Source organism: Larimichthys crocea, chromosome XII (assembly GCF_000972845.2).
Source record: "Larimichthys crocea isolate SSNF chromosome XII, L_crocea_2.0, whole genome shotgun sequence".
Classification (NCBI taxonomy): domain Eukaryota; kingdom Metazoa; phylum Chordata; class Actinopteri; family Sciaenidae; genus Larimichthys; species Larimichthys crocea.
The window spans coordinates 14,237,615-14,255,692 of NC_040022.1; the positions used below are offsets into that span (position 1 = coordinate 14,237,615).

The 18,078-nt window shown below is 41.7% G+C and overlaps 2 protein-coding genes across 2 annotated transcripts; one reads left to right on the forward strand and one right to left on the reverse strand.

Annotated features, from left to right (window-relative positions):
* The first annotated feature begins 314 nt into the window (after window positions 1-314).
* Window positions 315-17,156, forward strand: otol1a (otolin 1a). Its single transcript, XM_010752941.3, has 6 exons — window positions 315-2,148; window positions 14,853-14,960; window positions 15,099-15,559; window positions 15,642-15,731; window positions 15,879-15,950; window positions 16,135-17,156. Exons 3-6 carry the CDS (start codon window positions 15,121-15,123, stop codon window positions 17,010-17,012), a joined length of 1,479 nt encoding a protein of 492 aa, XP_010751243.2. The 5' UTR covers window positions 315-2,148; window positions 14,853-14,960; window positions 15,099-15,120; the 3' UTR covers window positions 17,013-17,156.
* ppm1la (protein phosphatase, Mg2+/Mn2+ dependent, 1La) lies at window positions 2,510-12,373 on the reverse strand. The gene is made up of 4 exons (XM_019262122.2): window positions 11,450-12,373; window positions 6,547-6,721; window positions 5,406-5,567; window positions 2,510-5,047 (listed from the first exon to the last, which is right to left on the reverse strand). The coding sequence occupies exons 1-4, from the start codon at window positions 11,846-11,848 to the stop codon at window positions 4,698-4,700; spliced, it is 1,086 nt and encodes a 361-aa protein (XP_019117667.1). The 5' UTR covers window positions 11,849-12,373; the 3' UTR covers window positions 2,510-4,697.
* Window positions 17,157-18,078: the final 922 nt, after the last annotated feature.

The following is an 18,078-nucleotide window of genomic DNA, read 5'->3' on the forward strand; positions in this document are numbered from 1 at the left end:
CGATAAGGCGCAAGGGGGCAAAGTTTGTGACAACATGAGGATATCCTTTTATTTACGCTGAGTCATGTTTTTCTGCGTGAAATGACGTGCTAACCTTGCCATGCAAGGGCCACAAAACGTTATTTAAGTGATTTTACTGAAAGACATTCTGCAACTTGTGTTATAATTTAAGATGGTCTTGTTGAAAGAATAAAAAAACAGCACCATGCATCACATAACGGTTGATACTATCACTGTTGAACACATGAGATACAATCATTTGGCTCAAAATTCATTTTAATATTCATTTATGGATCAAGTGTGACATTCAGGTGAATCTAAAGAACAATATCCAGACTTCACCAAAGAAAGAAATGCAGTTTCCTTTAGAGCAGAGTTAGTTTCCTCTATAGCAAAAAATAAAAATAAACGTTTTTAGTCCATAAATTAAAAATCCATTTCAACACACACTCCTGCCCCCACAATCCAATCGTGACTTCCTCGTCATAAATATGAAATATCAAGTGGATATTGTATCCACCACTTCCACCAAACTTCCTCAAAGTTACCAGAACTTCTCTATTCTTGACAAACATCCTCCAGCCATTCATATCCAAACTACCATCAGTATAAAAATACATTTTATTTAAAATCACTTTTTTTATGCTATGGTATCACACAGTAATACTACAAAAGGATGAAGTCAAATACAAAAGAAGGAAAAAATAAATAAAGGTTGGTCAGCCATTGATGCAGTTTACACTTTGACCCAGTGGCCAGTAATGCGCACTGTGTGTACAAATCACACTGCAAAATTAAATAAGAGGTTGATGTTAGCCAGCTCTTTAGTGACATAAGCCAAGCTCCTTCTTTCATTTGATCTGCTCCACTTTATTCTGAAAGTGTAAGAAAAAAAAATGTTTCCGAAGAAACATCATCCCAGTGCGCATGACGCACGGCACTCTTCGCCTCTTCTCGTCATCTTCCTCTCGTGCAGTCTGACACTGAATGTATAAATGTCTCATATAGACTAAATTAATCAATTACAGTGATCAGTCCAGCCACTTCTTTTATATCGCTGAGAGGTTTTAAATCCACGTTGACTCCACGCGTTGTCCTGTGGATACGCCACGGAGGCTCTACTTAGCGCAGGGGACACAAATCAGCGGCATCCTGCTGCTCGGAAGACGCCAAAGCTTAAGGACACACATGCATCCAGTCAAGGGGTGCTTGACTTAATTCCATCAACGAAATCGGTTGCATTTCGCCTGAAGATTTTATTTTTGCATCAAGATCTGGTCCATTTCTCTCCCGGCTTCACCCACACGCCACCGGTTGGATTATCCATCACGTACACTAACCCGGTGTCACAGCGGCTTTGAGGCCAAGCATGGGGTGTTGACTTCTCCAGTGTTGGGGTAGAGGAGTGAAGACAGGCCGCCTCACTGTTTACCCTCTTCTGGATGCGGACAACAGAGGCAGGTGTGGAACATGCGTCCGTTTTCTGACACATGTCCACTGCTCCAACGCGCTGGAAAATAACCCGCGCTTCTATGGTGGATTTTGAGCCTTGTTGTCCCATATTGTATTGTAGGTTTCAAACTACTCCTTTTAGGGATACAAGGTAGACCGGTTCAAGTCTGTCTTATTTCTGAGTTGGCTAAATGACAAGTTCCGTCCTCTGCTGGCTGAGCGCACTTTGTCTCACTTATAAAGTGCCAAATCCATGTCAAAGTGGGCAAAGTGTTCCCGTAATCCTTTTGTGTGACGCACTTCACTTTATGGTTATTAGATGCCTGAATGTTACATACACGGGTCTTGGCATTTGAATCTGTCCATGTCCGAGCTATTCTGAGTCTCTCCACCTGGTACAGACCGTCACTTAGACATGACGGAGCGCTTCCGAGCTGTCTCCCCACCCCCCCTTGAAGGCTGCAGCGGGGTTGAGTTGCCTTGCAGGCGACACCTCTATGGCATGTAAAACTATTTGTGGTCAGATACTGCCATCCCAGAAACACTCAGAAGACGTCACGTATTCTTCCCCTAAACTCACTATGATCTCACCAACTCATTCTTTTTTATCATCATGTGTTGGTTGCTACTTTTATAACAAACAAAAAAAAAGTCCACGAGAGCCGTGGTTGGTGGAAATCAAGAAGAAACACGCAGGTAAGAAGGGCAGAAAGTGAGTCATTGCTTAACCCCTTTTCTCTGCATCTATTTTTGTTGTGCCCTTGAGCAAGGCAATCAAGACTCAACCGTTTCAGAGGCCTCTTCAGCTCATAAACCTGCTGTGTGAGTGTGTCAAAATGTACCTACGTGTATGAAAAATAGCAAAAAATAGCATTATATGAATGAATACATGGTGGGGATTTATTTAATTCTAAAATTAAGTGCAGAAAATATGTTTAACTTAGCACTAAAAACCTACATACACTTGTTTTATAGTGGTTAAATTGATGTGGTGAGCATGCTGCACAGTTATAATGCGATATAATGAGAGATAATAAAGACTGAAAGGGGAAATTCATTCAAGATGAAAGAGAAAGTTCTTTAATACTGAGTTTACATACAGATTTTTTTACACTCTTGTTGTTTTTTTACACTGAGCATCAGCTCAACATTTGTGAATCAAAATCAAAGTGATGGGTATCTAATTTATTGGAAACTTCTGCTCATACACAGAAGGACAAAAAAAAAAAAAGAAGAAGAAAAGAATATGATTTGGCAAATACGCCAGACACATCCAAAAACTCAACAATAAATAAGGCATTGGGTAAACTGTTAAATAAAAAAAAAGGCTTCTGTCCACTGATACAGAGATCATGAAACACAGTGGTAAAAAGTAGTTGAACATAAAACAGTAGTAAATCAAGTATGGTTTTACTGTAACTTCCCTTAACAGGTTGTTGTTGCTGCCAATGACACCAGTTGTATTGCTTCACGAGCATATCATATTACTAGCTACTTGCATTCAGGCTGCGACTGTACAGTTCATGTTGTGTCATCTTTTAGTTTCTCATGGCAGCAGAGGCGTGCGAATCTGTTGCACCTCCTGTTTCATGTGCTTCCCAGGTCAAAGGCAGCCACCAGTGTGTCCATGAATACATGTACTTTGTTCATGAACATGGATAAGCCAAAGCACATGCCCTGATACAGATGGTGTAAAACAACTTGGACGGAACGATTTACATTAGCTCCATAAAATTGCAGTACCAAGAGGTGAAGGTTAGGAACTTAATCAGGTTCTACATACATTAAAACCCTCTTGTATTACTGAGGATATACAGAGTTTACATTGGCTGATATGTATGAATTTCCCATTCCAAAAAATAAACATCTGAAAAGTGCAATTTTTTATTATTTTTTTTTACAACTGTTTGTGTGTTATGTGTGTATGTGGTGTGTGTTAAAGTAATACTCTACCCAAAGTCTATCTCCTGTGTATCACTAACCTTCTGCACACTTGAAAAGTGGCTGTAAAATTTAGCAGTTTCAGCCTTTAAAGACAAGAGAGACCATTCTTTACAGACAAAAAATGAAAGTATCCATAGAAACTTCTCAGACCGTTTTATCATAACTCTGGTTAGCCTGAGGGACCACCCTCCTTAAATTCTTAATGTATTTCAATTGTTACGGTTACATTCATTTTGAGACAGATCATAAAATATAAAAATGTAATTATATAAGCCAATTACTAATTCTCTTTTTTCATCTTTTAAACAATTATTTTGCAATTGCATTTTAAAATCTTTTTCACATTCACCAATTTCCTGTTTAAACATTTAGTTTTTGTTTTGTATTTGCTTTATTTCAAACTTTAATTCAAGGGCTGTGTGCAGTAGTCAGAGCAGTAGCAGGAGTTGTGATTGGACAGAGTCCTGCCAATATATAGCAGCTGGCCAATCAGAGCTCCTGCTGTTTAACTCCATATCTATCCAACTTTTTCTTCCACCAGTGGAGACTGCTTGCTTTTAAAAAAGGCAGCATAACCAGCACTTGAAGCTGACTGCAGCCCGACAATGAAACTAAAAAACGGTTAACGCCTATCTCTCAAGTCTACGAGGAATGATTGCTTGATACTCAAAAGTAGAGTTTAGGTGTCGCATTGCTTTAAGTTAAATAAAGGTATGGATCCACTGGAGTCTTTTTTTAAAACTTTTTTTTTATAATTAACAATATTTTCCAGGTCAAAAATGTAACAGATGCATATACAATACTCGAGAGCGTCATCAAAATGCAGCAAGCAGGATGAAGCTTTTCGCAAATACATTTTCAGTAGCTTCCTGTACTGTTGCACAGTAATTCTTGAGTAGGCACTAGTTGAAGCCTCCAATGAAGAAGCCTCCAGTGGAGCTGTACCATTCACGTGCATGTACAGTAAACAGTAGTAAATCTGTCACAGTCTAGTGTGTGCTGGTTAAGAGAAAATCCCCCCCCCATTTGGTGTGTGTATGTCGTGTTGATTGAGTATTTTAACGTATTCGTCATTGAGCTCTGTGTTGTGTTCGAATGCCCTTATCTCAATCAAAAACCTACAAATAAAACAAAAGCTAATTTGAAGTATTTTTGTATGTATGTGTGTGTGTGTGTGTTTTCATGTCAAAGTTCTTAATGTTCATACTAGTCCTCCTGTGATATCACACTTGCTGCTCCATCTCAAAGATGGGGAAATCATAGAAAATAATGTGAGCTCTAAGCTTGACCATGACCTACTCTCACGCCTTGCTACTCCCGCCGGCTCCACTTTTGAACTTCACCACCATGACGGTGATGTTGTCGGGGCAGCCGCGGTAGAAAGACTGGAGGACGATGCTCTTGGCACCAAAGTGAGGCTCATCCAGACGCTCGCGGACAAACCGGACGGCCTCCTCGTTGCTGAAAGCATCCCACAGGCCATCAGACGCCAGGATCATGAACTCTGGCTGCAGTTTGTCCAGGTCAAAGGTCATGATGTCGGGGTCGGGGATGACTACGTTGAGGTTTTTCAGCGGGTAGTCCCCTAGAGAGCGGGACATAGCCAGGATTCCCTGGACTCTCCAGGATCCATTAAAACTAATGAAACCTCCTGGATGTGAAGAAATAAGAAGCAAAAATTTTGATTCTGTTAACAAGAAGAAAACAGGCTTAATGGGTATTCATGGACAGATTGCACATCAATCCAAGTCATGTGCTGAAGTGTTGATATAGTCAATTCCCGTATGACTTGATTGACAAAGCTCACCTGTGAAAATCCTTTAATCACTCGCTTAGGTATCTATTTGAGTCATCACAATCTGATCCTTTGCTTTGTTTAACACAATGCTGTTCCTAAAATCAACCACCAGATGGCAACCAAGGACCTCAAATCCAACCACACAAGCTTGTAGCACAGGTATACTCAGTGTATGCTTAAAATAACTGGACTGTTTTCTCTCATCACGTACCTGCCCTCTTGATCCTCTTCCGCTCTTTGAGCTGATACGGCTTGTGGTCATGTGATAGTGCGACAGCGTTCCCATCTTTGTCACACAACACACCACGGGAATCTCCAACATTCGCCACTGTGAGTTCTCTGTCTGACAGCAGCGCCACAAGGCATGTCGTACCTGCGTGGGAGATCGAAAGAGAAAGAGGAAACAGCTGAGGAAGTGGTCAATGTGTTTGTGTGTGTTATTTACCACAGTTTACCACATTTGAACATTTCTTGTAGCCTGTGATGATGCATTTAATCACTTTGCTGTGAAGAAACATTTTTCAGTTTTCACACAGCCCTGTGTTGCAGGCAGAATTAAACCAGAGAGATACTTGTCTGCCAGATTCAATGTATTACCAAAAAAAAGAAGAAGAAGCATTGTTTGTGGTCGCTGTAAGCCACCGAAAGGTTCAAGACTAAACATGTCAAGGGAGCAGTTCTCTGGTATGATAATACCAGTCTGCGCTGTTATATTGATGTGCCACACTATAATTGATACAGTGATTTACAAGGGTTAGACTTTAACAATAATCTTAAGGGCTGACATGTAGAAACGTTTGACCTTTAAGACTTCCTGTCCAGACTGCAAATAATGGAGGATGTTGGAGAACTGAGAGGGTTACTTGATAAAATAAAAAAGAAGCACAAGAAGAGTCAGAAATGTCATCAGTGGGTATTGTTGCATTGTGTCTTTGACATGCCAACAAACAAATCAACAATGAAAATTTGTTTCTGGGGGTAGCCGTATCAAATGTCACCAACTGATCGATCCGGACTGAATTTCACATCAGTGCATAGTACAATATACGGTACTACAGTGTGTAGTGGCATAATGTTACAACACAGCAGTCTTACTCAGAGGCATTGTGGCAAGAGGATATTATATTCTACAGAAAATTGTGACAGCCGAGTCGAGCACTTGAAGTCAGAATTTCTACATCTCTGCTTTGAACAAGACTATGGTGCAGAACACAGTAAGATATGTATATTTGTTTTTGTAGGGGATATTCCAGGATGTGTTTTCATTATAAACCTCAGCTGGTTATTTTCATTTTCATTTCATCTTTATGTATATGTATCCGATTCCCACCACTCTACTCCCCCCTCCTGACCTGCTTCATCATGGTTGGCAGAGAGCTTGTCCAGCATCTCACGATCCACAGTCAGGATCCGTTGCTCGAGGATACTGGCATAAGAGAGAGCGCTCTCTCTCTTCTCTCTCTCAAAAGCCTGCAGCTGCTGCTTCAGGGTTTCTGGCAGGTGGGCCTTCACATAGTCAGCTGCAGCCTGGGAGAAGGAGAGGGAGGGAGGGAGGGAGGAGGAGGAGGGGGTGGTCAGCAAGGGAGGGAGAACAGAGGGAGGGTTAGAGCTGGAGGTGGATATGTAAGAGCACAGCACAGAGCTGTTTTTGGTGTCGATGATTTTGAAATCAGTTTAGATGTCAAGCTACACTCGTTACATTAAATCATCGTCTAAAGTTAGTGCAGGTTTCCAGCAGCATGACTTTAAATCTTTCTGTATTTACATGATGTCGCAAAGCTTCACCTCAGAGCTTTCAGAAAAGCTTGTTTTGGTCTAAAGCGATGAACAGAAATGATTCTGATCCACTGTGATCTGTAAGCAAAAGGCAAAACGGTCTTGTTTATTGTGCAACACCATCTGAAATGAAACTACAGACTACAGCTGCAAGTTCTGACATTTATCCACAATGGCGCTATTATGCAAGGTGTCACAAAAACTGCATTTTTTTTCCCATTTGACAAACATCTGCCAAGTCTCAGAGACTGACACACGCAGCAGGGTAGACTGCTGTTACACTCTTGTAACACTCTCCTTTCTGCTCTGCCTGAGAACGTAATAAATCAACTACAACTAATTCAAAATTCTGCTACTGACTAGTGCTGACTAAGACCAAAAGGAGAGAATACATTAAGCCTATTTCTTTTTCATATTGATGTTTATAGTCCTTTATTAGTTTAAAAGGCATTACATAGCCTTGCACCAGACTACTGCTCATAAATACTCTTGGTTTATAAGCCGGGAGTCCCCCTTGGATCCTCTGGTTCTTCTCTTTGAACTGTTCCACAAAGCAGAACAAAAACATTTGTTTGCTGCTTTCAGTTATTATGCTTCAAGCCGTGAAAACCTTCCTGAAGCTATTTAGTCTGCTTTTTATGCAGTGGTTTAGAATTTTACAGTTTTATTATTTAGATTTATTTCTAATCACTTTCTATTTTTTAAGTTATGGGAATACTTATTTCTTTTATTTTGTTCATATTTTACTACAATCATTTGATTTTGTGTGGCTTTTCATCATTTTTATTATTTATTGCATGTATTATCTTTTATTGCTAATTAGCTTTTAGCTGTTTTGGTGTGCATTAGCCCAATGTTGCACTCAGTGGTTTGCAATGCACTCTAAATTGTATTTGATTTGAAAAGGTGCTATAAATAAAGACTGACTGATTGATATTATGGTAAATTCTCACAAAAAGCTAAAAGCCGCATTGATTCTCTTGGATTTATCGATTATGCATAATGTAAAAGTGTTTCTCATGCTCACAAACCCACAGAGAATTGTCATGTGATTTTTCCACAGTTCTCTGACTGCTCTACACAAAGTTTTACCGCGTTTCGGCTCTCAGTTCTGGCTTTTCAGCAAGTACTGTTTTGGTTCACGCTTGCCGCTCTCGTCAGCGTTGTTCTCGGGCCGCAGGCTGTTTTTAGCTCATAAAAACCTGCTCTCATGGTGCTAGGTCTGCATGTGTAAACAGGCAACTCTTCACGGTGTAACAGTATGTATGTGCACATACAGTATGTCATAATGTGTTTACAGTTTGTTCTGTTGTCCCCAATATAATAGTAATGTTACATTTTCATATTAATTATTCTTAGTTTGACAGGTCATCAGCATAGAGAAGTTCTTACCCCCGCTGCGGTTGCTAGGTAATATCATCCAATATAACTTTAATTTAGATGAGTGCTTACTTTGTTTCATACAGCAGGTGCTCTGTGCTGAATTATTGAACAACCTCCTCATCCACCAGCCCACTTGCCCTCCTCCTCCTACTACCACCCTTACTTATCTGCTTCTTCCCTCATTTTCTCTGCCAAGATTTCCATTATGCTAATGCTGTCCAATCAAATAAAAAATGGAACTACTCTATACCACCTTAATACCCCAGTTGTAGACTATACCGACTACATATTACATATTACACTTCCTATGGAAATGAGGGCGCTTTAGGCCATTCAGTCTACACGGTTCACTGTTTTGCTGATGTGCTACTGCAGTTCTAGAGCACAAGTATGAATTCAATTTGAGTTTTATTTGAATTTTGACCTTTCTGTACCAAATTGATATCTACTTGAAACACAGCCAACACTCTGAACGTGGTGCAACAATGTGTCTTTAAACCTCTCTGCTACATTTTAATCTGACGCAAGTTAAACTGTTTCCGTCGACGCAGTGATCAAAATCTGATTATTCAACAATCTCTGGAATTAAACCATCTCTTTCTGCAACCCCCCTCCCTCCCTTCTTCCTTTCCCTTTTACTGGACAAGTGCATTGATTCATTTATTTAATTGGAGGGAGAAGCACTCAGTGAGCTTTGATCAGGAAAAGAGCTTCAAGTGTAAATTTTCCATTTGTCCTAAACTGCTGAGAAAAAAACAGCGTCAGTGCACTCAAATACTTCACTGTCTGAGGATTTAATGAGTGAACGCAAAATATTAGACCGACTTTATTCACAATCTCTATTGGATCTCTGATTTACATTATTGCCTTGCTTTTTCGAGTCAGTGTAGAATATATATAAATTCAATTTTACACAGCAAGAAGCGTGAAAGCCCGTTTAAGTTCCTGCTTCAGCAGCAAATAGTTTCAGTAAATCATGTTAAAAGGAGGAGCTGCAGCCAGCTTGTGCTGACTTTTAGAATTCTGGGCCATAACTCACTGGCTAGATATGAAATACCCCCGCCCAAAAAAAACAAAACAAAAAAAGACGTGTTTGAGAAAAGTCCAATTTTTTTTTAGAGTCAGAACACACTGCACAGCCAGTGACAGCCTGCTCTAACTGCACATGTTTGGTTTGGCGGCGTCGCTTCATTTAATATTGTGTGTGTGCTTACAGTGATGCCAAACTGCATAATAAATACACTAGCAAATAAATGTCCAAGGATATCCACACGTGTGGTAAGTTTTCCCGACAACTTCATTTGCACTGAAAATACCAGACGGTAAACACGGCTTTCCCTCAGCCCATAACATCAGAATCATGTACCTTTGATTTATGCATTTTGCTGTGTTTATTGGACTGAGTGTGTTTCCATATCTCAGGATGAGATCCATATATTGATGCTAATGATCCCATAAATGACAGAAGTCAATGTCAGTAACCTGTTCTTTCTCAGTCTAAAACAAACTCTAAACTCTAAAAGTCTCGAAGAAAGGAGAGAAAGAGGGAGATGTCAGAACAGACGGAAAGGATAAATATTTGTTTATGGGCAGGAAGAGACGGAAAGATCTAAATCTGTAAATAACCCGAATTTGAACACAAGCCAACAGCAACTAATCTTTTTTAAAAAGGGAGTGGCAGTCCCCTTATTATGTTTCTGTATCCAAACGACAGGATGTTGATGTCTGACACAGGGATGAATGCTCTGGTGTGGGTTGAAGGAAAACATTTTGGTTTAAGAGATGAAGCTCCGAACTGCGACAAAGTCACTGGAACACAAACTGCTGTAATTTTCAAGGCACGGTTACATTTCATGTTAACCACGTCATTACACAGAGCTTAAAAAAGGTATATAAAAGTATTAATATACCTTTATGAATGTGTTTTAAAAAGATAAAAACTCAAACCGGATTCAACTTAGGGGGGGGGGGGGGGGGGGACCATCATGCCCTGAAGCAACTGCAGAGGCTTTCTTTACTCCGGACTAATAAATCTCCTGTAGTCAGCAAAAAATAGTAATCAAAGTCATTTTTTTGTGCCTTTCAAATTTGCGTTTTTCTTCTCCTGAATTATAACAAACTGAATATCTTTCTATCGTTTTGGATTTGATTACACAGTTTTCACAAACGAATGACTGAAAGATGACTGAGGTTATGCAGCCAGAGTTTAGCGCAGCACACATCTGCAGACTAATAACACTTCAATCCCAAGCTCCACAGAACTGCAGGCTTATCAAGAATATAATCCACTGATAATAACACGCAGGAGGGGGGGAATAATGACATATTGTCTTGTTTGAGTAACCACAGATCTAAATATGTGTTCACATGTTGTAATAATGAGAATCAGAAACCAGTATCATCCAGTGAAACACACTGGAACCTCAGGGGGGACAGTTGTGACAGATGGCGTCCAGGACACGTGGTCTGAAGGCAGCCATGAGAAACTACTGACCCTTGACAACACAGGGAGTGGAGGAAAGATAGACAAAAACCTACACACACACACACACACACACACACACACACACACACACACACACACACACACACGCACTCAAGCTCTTTGTGATGAATCCCAAGTTAACTCCCAGATTGGCAGGGGAGAAAGAGGAGGTGTTGACACAAAGGGGAGTACAATGGTGGAGAGGGGAGGAGGGGGAGGTGGTGATGGTGGTGGTGGTGGTGGTGGTTGGGGGGGGGTCGTGTTTGAAAATGGGGTGAATATGAAGTGAGTAACACAAAGTGGTGTATGACTGTGCCCCAGCACAAATGATCATGTTCCCATGGAAACCTGCCATCTCCATGGTGCTCAACAGAGTTAATAGTGATATATGTTTATGTCTCTTATCATATTCATTTAATGATATCATATAATGTTGAGTTTAATCATCTTCCTTCATTTCATGATGGGATTAAAGAACTTCCTGCCTCTCTGTACTTGCTGCTGTGAATCCAAGTGATGCAGCCTCATGCGCTGCAGCAGCTCTTTGGCTCCAGATAAAACGCATTGTGATAAAAAAAAAAAAAAACTGGCCCCTCTCCCTCCCAACCTACCTCTCCACCATGACCGTCAAATATCCCGAATATGGACGGGTGGCTCTTGTTGGTGATGTCGGTGAGCACCTCAAAGCGGTCCTCCATGTGATCTCGCCTCCCCTGTATGGAGTACACGGCCACGTTATTATTCTTGAAGTCCCAGGTTTTGGAGAACTCTGCATCCAGGATACTGAGGCCTCCAAGCCGGTCATTCTGCATCATCTCCGCCACTTTCCCCTTCACCATCTTCACGGCATCCCGGCTCGACTTGACGATGGTTTTCACCTCGTCGGTGTGAAAGAAATAACTCCACAGCGCCAGACTGATGCACAACAGAAACAATGTCTCAGGCCTGAGGAGAAAATAGCGCATGATCCGACCCAGAAGAGACAAGAGCGTCATTGTGTCTCCTATCATCACACGCAACCGAGCTGCAGTCACTCTCTCTCTTTTTGCTCAGTTCACTCCATCCGTTCAGCGGGGCTGTGAGGAAATCGATTCACTTGCACGATGGCTGACAAAGACTCAGTTTCAACATTTAAAGCGCACATCGGAGGACACTCTTATATTCCCCGAATGCATTTACGCACGGAGAGCGACTGGCTGCCCGAGAAAACGCAGCACAAAAGCGGGACAGGCCACCCTCATTGACTCGGTCCGATGTCTTGGTCCTACCCTCGGCTCCCTAAACAGCTGCAAGAGGATTCTCCGAGCTGAGCCGATCTCCCACAGCCCATTGTTGGATGACGGATAATTTGGGTTAGACCCACCCCGGAGAGAGACATGGAAGTCAGCGGAGGAGGGCGACGGTGTGACTTAAAGGTGTCCTCCTTTCTCCACCATTGACCCCGTTTCCTCTCTATGAGTCTAATCTGTCTCCGCATCAACATTACAGTTTCCACATACACACACCTCCATTTCTCGGGCTGTGTCAGAACACCATGGGAGCGGAAGTGGAGTGTGATTGTCTATAAATAAAGGCAAAACTTCAACATGAGCTTCAATGGATGTTTTTTTTTACGTAGGTGTTTTATTTTGAAAGTCGGAGGGCGGACGTGGATTGTTACAGTTGTCTGCTTGACGCTGGCACGTTGTTTAAATATAGTGGGCGCTGATGAGAGTGCGCAGCTGCAGACTCCTACGATGGACAGGCAAAGCGTTGAAACCAATGACGGAAACTGCGGAATCAAATGATGAGGTCATCCAGTATCAATCTTATTCCACTCTCATTCATTTATTTTATTTTTATTTATGGCCCTGATATCTTTTTACGAGCAACTAGACTTAAATCAATATATATAAAACAATATAAAGTAAGCCCAGAATAAAATCCATGCTTTCAGACACACCTTAAGCAATCCAAATACACATGCAGCAACATTTAAATTCACATTTTAAAAAATCTCCTGGCACAATGATAAGTAATTATAGGTTATAATATAAACTATTGTTGCCCAATAATTCATGTGAAGACTCGAGCTAAACACTGTCCTCTGGTGGCTCTGTGAAGTAATACACCTCTGACAGTCCTGTCCCTGCGTTCATCCATCCATTGTCTGTAACCTATCCTCATCAGGGTCACAGTGGGGCTGGAGCCTATCTCAGCTGACCTTTGCAAGAGGCAGGGTACACCCTGAACAAACTGCCAGCTCATCGCAGGGCAGACAGAGACAAACAACCATTAATACTCACATTCACACCTGCAGACAGTTTTAGAGTCCTCTATTAACCTATTAAGCGCGTGTCTTTGGACTGTTAGAGGAAGCCGGAGTACCTGGAGAGAAGTCCACACAGACACAGGGAGAACATGCAAACTCCACACAGAAAGGCCCCAGCTGATGGAGAGTTCAGTTCAGTTTTATTTATTCGTGAAGTTTCATTGAGATCAATCAGCTGTAGTCAAGAGCATCTTTGTTGAGTCCATGACCAGGACTCGTCCAAATCCAAATGAGATTAGACAGAGTTACGACCTGTTACTTATCCGTTCAAAATTGTTGTGATGCTAGAGAGACAGTATTTGTTTCAAGTTCAAATTTTGCTCTTTTATTTGTAGATATCAATTATTAATATCTCTCCATTGTCTACCGTGTGAACAGCTGAAATGAAAACACATAAATAAATGATGATTCCCTGGCTTCTCCTGGACTGCCAGTGGAAAATAACAAAGCCAGACATCTGTTAAGCAACACAGAGTCACTGTTTTGAAGGAACTTACTTCATAAAAAACAGAAAATAAGTTCTACAACACTAAGACCAATAGAAAGAGACACACACACATCACATACAAGAATCCATTTTTTTTTATTTCCAGTGCGATGTTCAACAGGAGTTTTGTAGGACAATCTACTATTTAATCAAATGATCAAATGTAATGCTATACTGAAACTATTAGATTTCGATTAAGCGTATAGACCAGAGACACAACCACTGCATTGTACTTTTGTTTCGTGATAACTGGTAGCAGGTCTCCAGTTAATAATTTCAGCGATGAGATTATGAATTTTAACAATGACATGCTTGAAGAGAATGCTTATGCAACTAAATCTCAATCATTTTATTTTAGTTTTCTTGTATTTCACACTTATTTAGAGCACAGATTACATTAAACATGTCTATAATAGTAGAAGTATATAGACTCAATTTGCCAAGAGAATAGGAATATAGCCTCAGCTCGATGACTGTGAATGTGGTGACCTTCTGCCTTTCTGCTGTGTCGGTCTTGTGCTCTTCTGAGTTATTCATGTATTATTTTGCCACATACAGTATCGTACAGCTCCTCATCAGATTTTGTGTGGAACCTTGGCAACCAATGAGAAATCATTCAGAGTTAATGTCGGCTGCGGTTGAAACTACATCCAAAACACATTCTGAGGCATGTAAAAGCTTAGTTCAGTGGGGCCAGGTTTCCAAGAGGTTTACTGGGCTCTTTCGTTGGTCAGATCAAGGAAAGGTTGGATCAATGTTGCCATGCAGTCTGATTTAGGACATTGATCGCTGTCCCACAGGGTGTATGGTGATCCATTTTCTGCTTTGAGGTACTGCCAAATGGTGTGGTCACTACAAGGTGTTGCTCTCAGTAACACTCATATGAGATGTTATTCATTAACAACAATGTGTGAGCTTGTGTGTGTATATTCTGTATTAGTGTACACATGGTCTGCAAATGTGTATCTTTGTGTGTAACCTTATATTTCTCCTGTTTGTGTACAAAGCAAGCGTGTGTGTGAACAACACTTTAGCAGCATGTGTACTCTTGGGGCCTGGAATCATATCCCATATCACAAAGGATAAAGTCTTGCCTTGTATACAACCTGCTTTATTTCATTTCCCTCGGGAGTCATGTAATCTGTTCTTACCAGCCCACCTACCTCCTAAAAACCCCCCAGTTTTTTCTGTCCCTTGTTCTCTCATTGGCTTTAAGGTGCAGAAGTTGGGCTACAAGGGAAATATAAAGAAGGACGCAGTCTGCATTAATCACTCGTCGGAGGGGATGGAATGAGAAAAGAGTCAACAACATCTACATCAGCAGGTAAGACTTACTTGCTGGTTTATAATACTGGTTTATTATACCTCCGAAACACACTCTGTTGCAATAGAACAAACCTTTTCTATAGTGCTGCATCTGTTTTGTTTGTGTTCTTCAAACTTCCACTCTTCTCCCTTACAGATTATTGTGTTAAGACCTCACTATGCCACCGGTCCGCCTAGTCTTCCTGACCACTGTCCTTGTGGTGCTGATGGCCATGCTGGCCTCCAGCGCCAGGACCACGCGCTGGCCCAAACCTCAGACCACCAGGAAGCCCCCTCGAACTGGGCCGAATGTATTCAGACAGACCACCACCACAACAACATCTCCTTCCAGCATGCACACAGATGCAACCACTGATGTTATGATGGACTCTTCCTCCCTGTCCCCTACAGACAGTACCACCTACTCCAGCGACACTTACCCTACTGATTTCCATGCTGATGCCGTAGCAGCTCCTGGGAGCCCCGATGGAAACTATACCCTCGACTACAACGAATGCTTCTTCAACTTCTGTGCGTGCTGTCCGCCAGAGAAAGGCCCTATGGGGCCCATGGGAGAGGCAGGGCCACCAGGACTACCAGGAGAGAGGGGCGATATAGGTGAGATGGATTATCATTTTCAGGAAAATTACCTTTTGGATGTCAAAATTTGTCCTTCATCATACCCCTCTCTGGTTTTCAGGGTTACCAGGGGAGAAGGGAGACATAGGGCCCATAGGACCTCCAGGACCAGAAGGACTACCTGGAGCCAACGGACTCAATGGCGACATAGGTACAACGGGGCTTATCACCAGGAGAGTTTTTGAATGCCTGTCTGTTTCTCTCTCTCTATCACTCACTCCTTTTTTACAAAACGCTGTTTTGTATAAGTTCGTTGTGGATATCATTTTCTACGCTTTATTTATCAAAACCACCACAGGTGAAAAAGGTGACCAAGGACCTGTAGGTGCACCTGGTGTCCCTGGAATCCCAGGAAAACCAGGAGATAGAGGTTTGTAGTTTTCTAGAAGTTTTCTTCTGTAGTAGTTATATAGTGTTTATACTACACCTGTTTTAATCATGCTAAATTAGATAAAAAAATATGTATAAACTAATTCAATAAATGTTTGCAAATGTACACATCTCAATGAAATCTCTTCCTATGTGAATATAACCTCTTTGCATTCATACTATAGGTGAGCCGGGCCCCAAAGGAGAGAAAGGTGAACATGGCTTCATTGGTCTGAAAGGGGACCCGGGAGAAAGAGGACTGCCTGGCCTGAATGGATCTATTGGCGACACTGGGCCAGAGGGGCCTATGGGTCCCCCTGGGATAACTGGGACAAAGGGTCAGAAAGGTGAACAGGGACTTACAGGCGAGTGTTTACCAGGCGAAAAAGGTAATGTCGGTGCGCCTGGTCCGACAGGTGAGATGGGCCCCCCAGGACTGAATGGAACTGATGGTGCAAAGGGAGAAAGAGGGGAGATAGGGCCTCCGGGACTGAAGGGGGATACTGGTGCCAGAGGACCTCAAGGAGCAAGAGGCGTGGCAGGAATGAGGGGAGAACGGGGAGGCAAAGGTGCTCGTGGGGCTCGGGGCCCCAAAGGCGCACAAGGTGAGAATGCGGAGGTGATTCGCTCTGCCTTCAGTGTGGGCTTGTTTCCAAGCAGGTCCTTCCCTCCGCCTAGCCTGCCTGTGAAGTTTGATAAGGTGTTTTACAATGGTGAGGGGCACTGGGACCCGAACATTAACAAGTTCAACGTCACCTACCCTGGGGTCTATTTGTTCAGTTACCACATCACTGTACGCAACAGGCCTGTACGTGCTGCCCTAGTGGTTAATGGTGTACGAAAGCTGCGGACACGGGATTCTCTATACGGCCAGGACATCGATCAGGCGTCCAACCTTGCCCTGATGCACCTGAATGAAGGCGACCAGGTGTGGTTGGAGACGCTGAGAGACTGGAATGGAGTTTACTCCAGCAGTGAGGATGACAGCACTTTCTCTGGCTTCCTGCTTTACCCAGATTTAAATCCTAAACCGACTGCTGCAGACCCTTTAAATATTCTGTGATTGTAACTTCTTGTAGATTGTGCACAACTTTCAGCCTATTGCACTGTTCTGTCAAATTAATATGATTCAGCTAAATACTGCTGCTTCAGTATCTGCTCACTGCTATCGAGCTAATCAAACCAAATGCTTTGCTTGCCTTGCTGTTGGAGATGGATAGGCTTGATTATAATCAGTTCTTTCTAAAAATGCATTAAAAATGACTATGTTTGAAATGGATGACCCTTGAGTTTTATTTATTTAGAACCAGAACTAGACATTCATTTATAAACTAATAGTGAGTTTAATTAGAATAGATAAGCTCTTTGTCAGTGAGGCCAATACACATTTGAAAACAATAGAAGTAAATAATCCTTAATTGCAGTTAGTTCCCACTAGAGGGTGTAAGGTGCCCAAGGTTTGTGAAGAGGCATTGGAGAGAATCAGCAGTAAAGAGAAAGTATTAAAAGGAGTAGACTCCTTCAACAATATGTGGATCAAATGGGAAATTCCAAAACACACAAAAAAGACTCAACATGTTCTTGTCCAATTATTGACTGCCAAACAACAGGAACAGTCTTCTATGCAAAAAATATTAACACAGTAGGAGGGTAAAGATAATTCTTGTGGACCCCTGTAACTCTTCTTTCAGAGCTTATGTGAACATGGTGGTTCGCTAGATGTTTAGGACAGGACAGCACAGAAAGAGAAGTGAAATCCTTGTTGTTTCTCGAATTGTCAGCACAGTAATGAAGGCAGTATGAAGATGAGTCAGACCAAAAAAAAACCCCCAAAAAAACATCACCCAGAACCTGGAAAAAAATGCTTTATTGATATTACATGATAACCCTCTGCAACAGAGAGAGATGGATGCACCACCAGCACTATACAATGAAAAACAGCAATGACTTTTACCCATGCTATATCTCATTAGACTCTAAACAGTCAATTTAATTTTCTGGTACACAACACCAATCTATTCAGATGACACGTTGTATTTAGTATTTTATTTCTCTGCGGGACTGCTGAGACATTTTTATGTTGTGATATATTTTGAAAAGAGAGTTGGGAGACTTCATTACCCAGATTT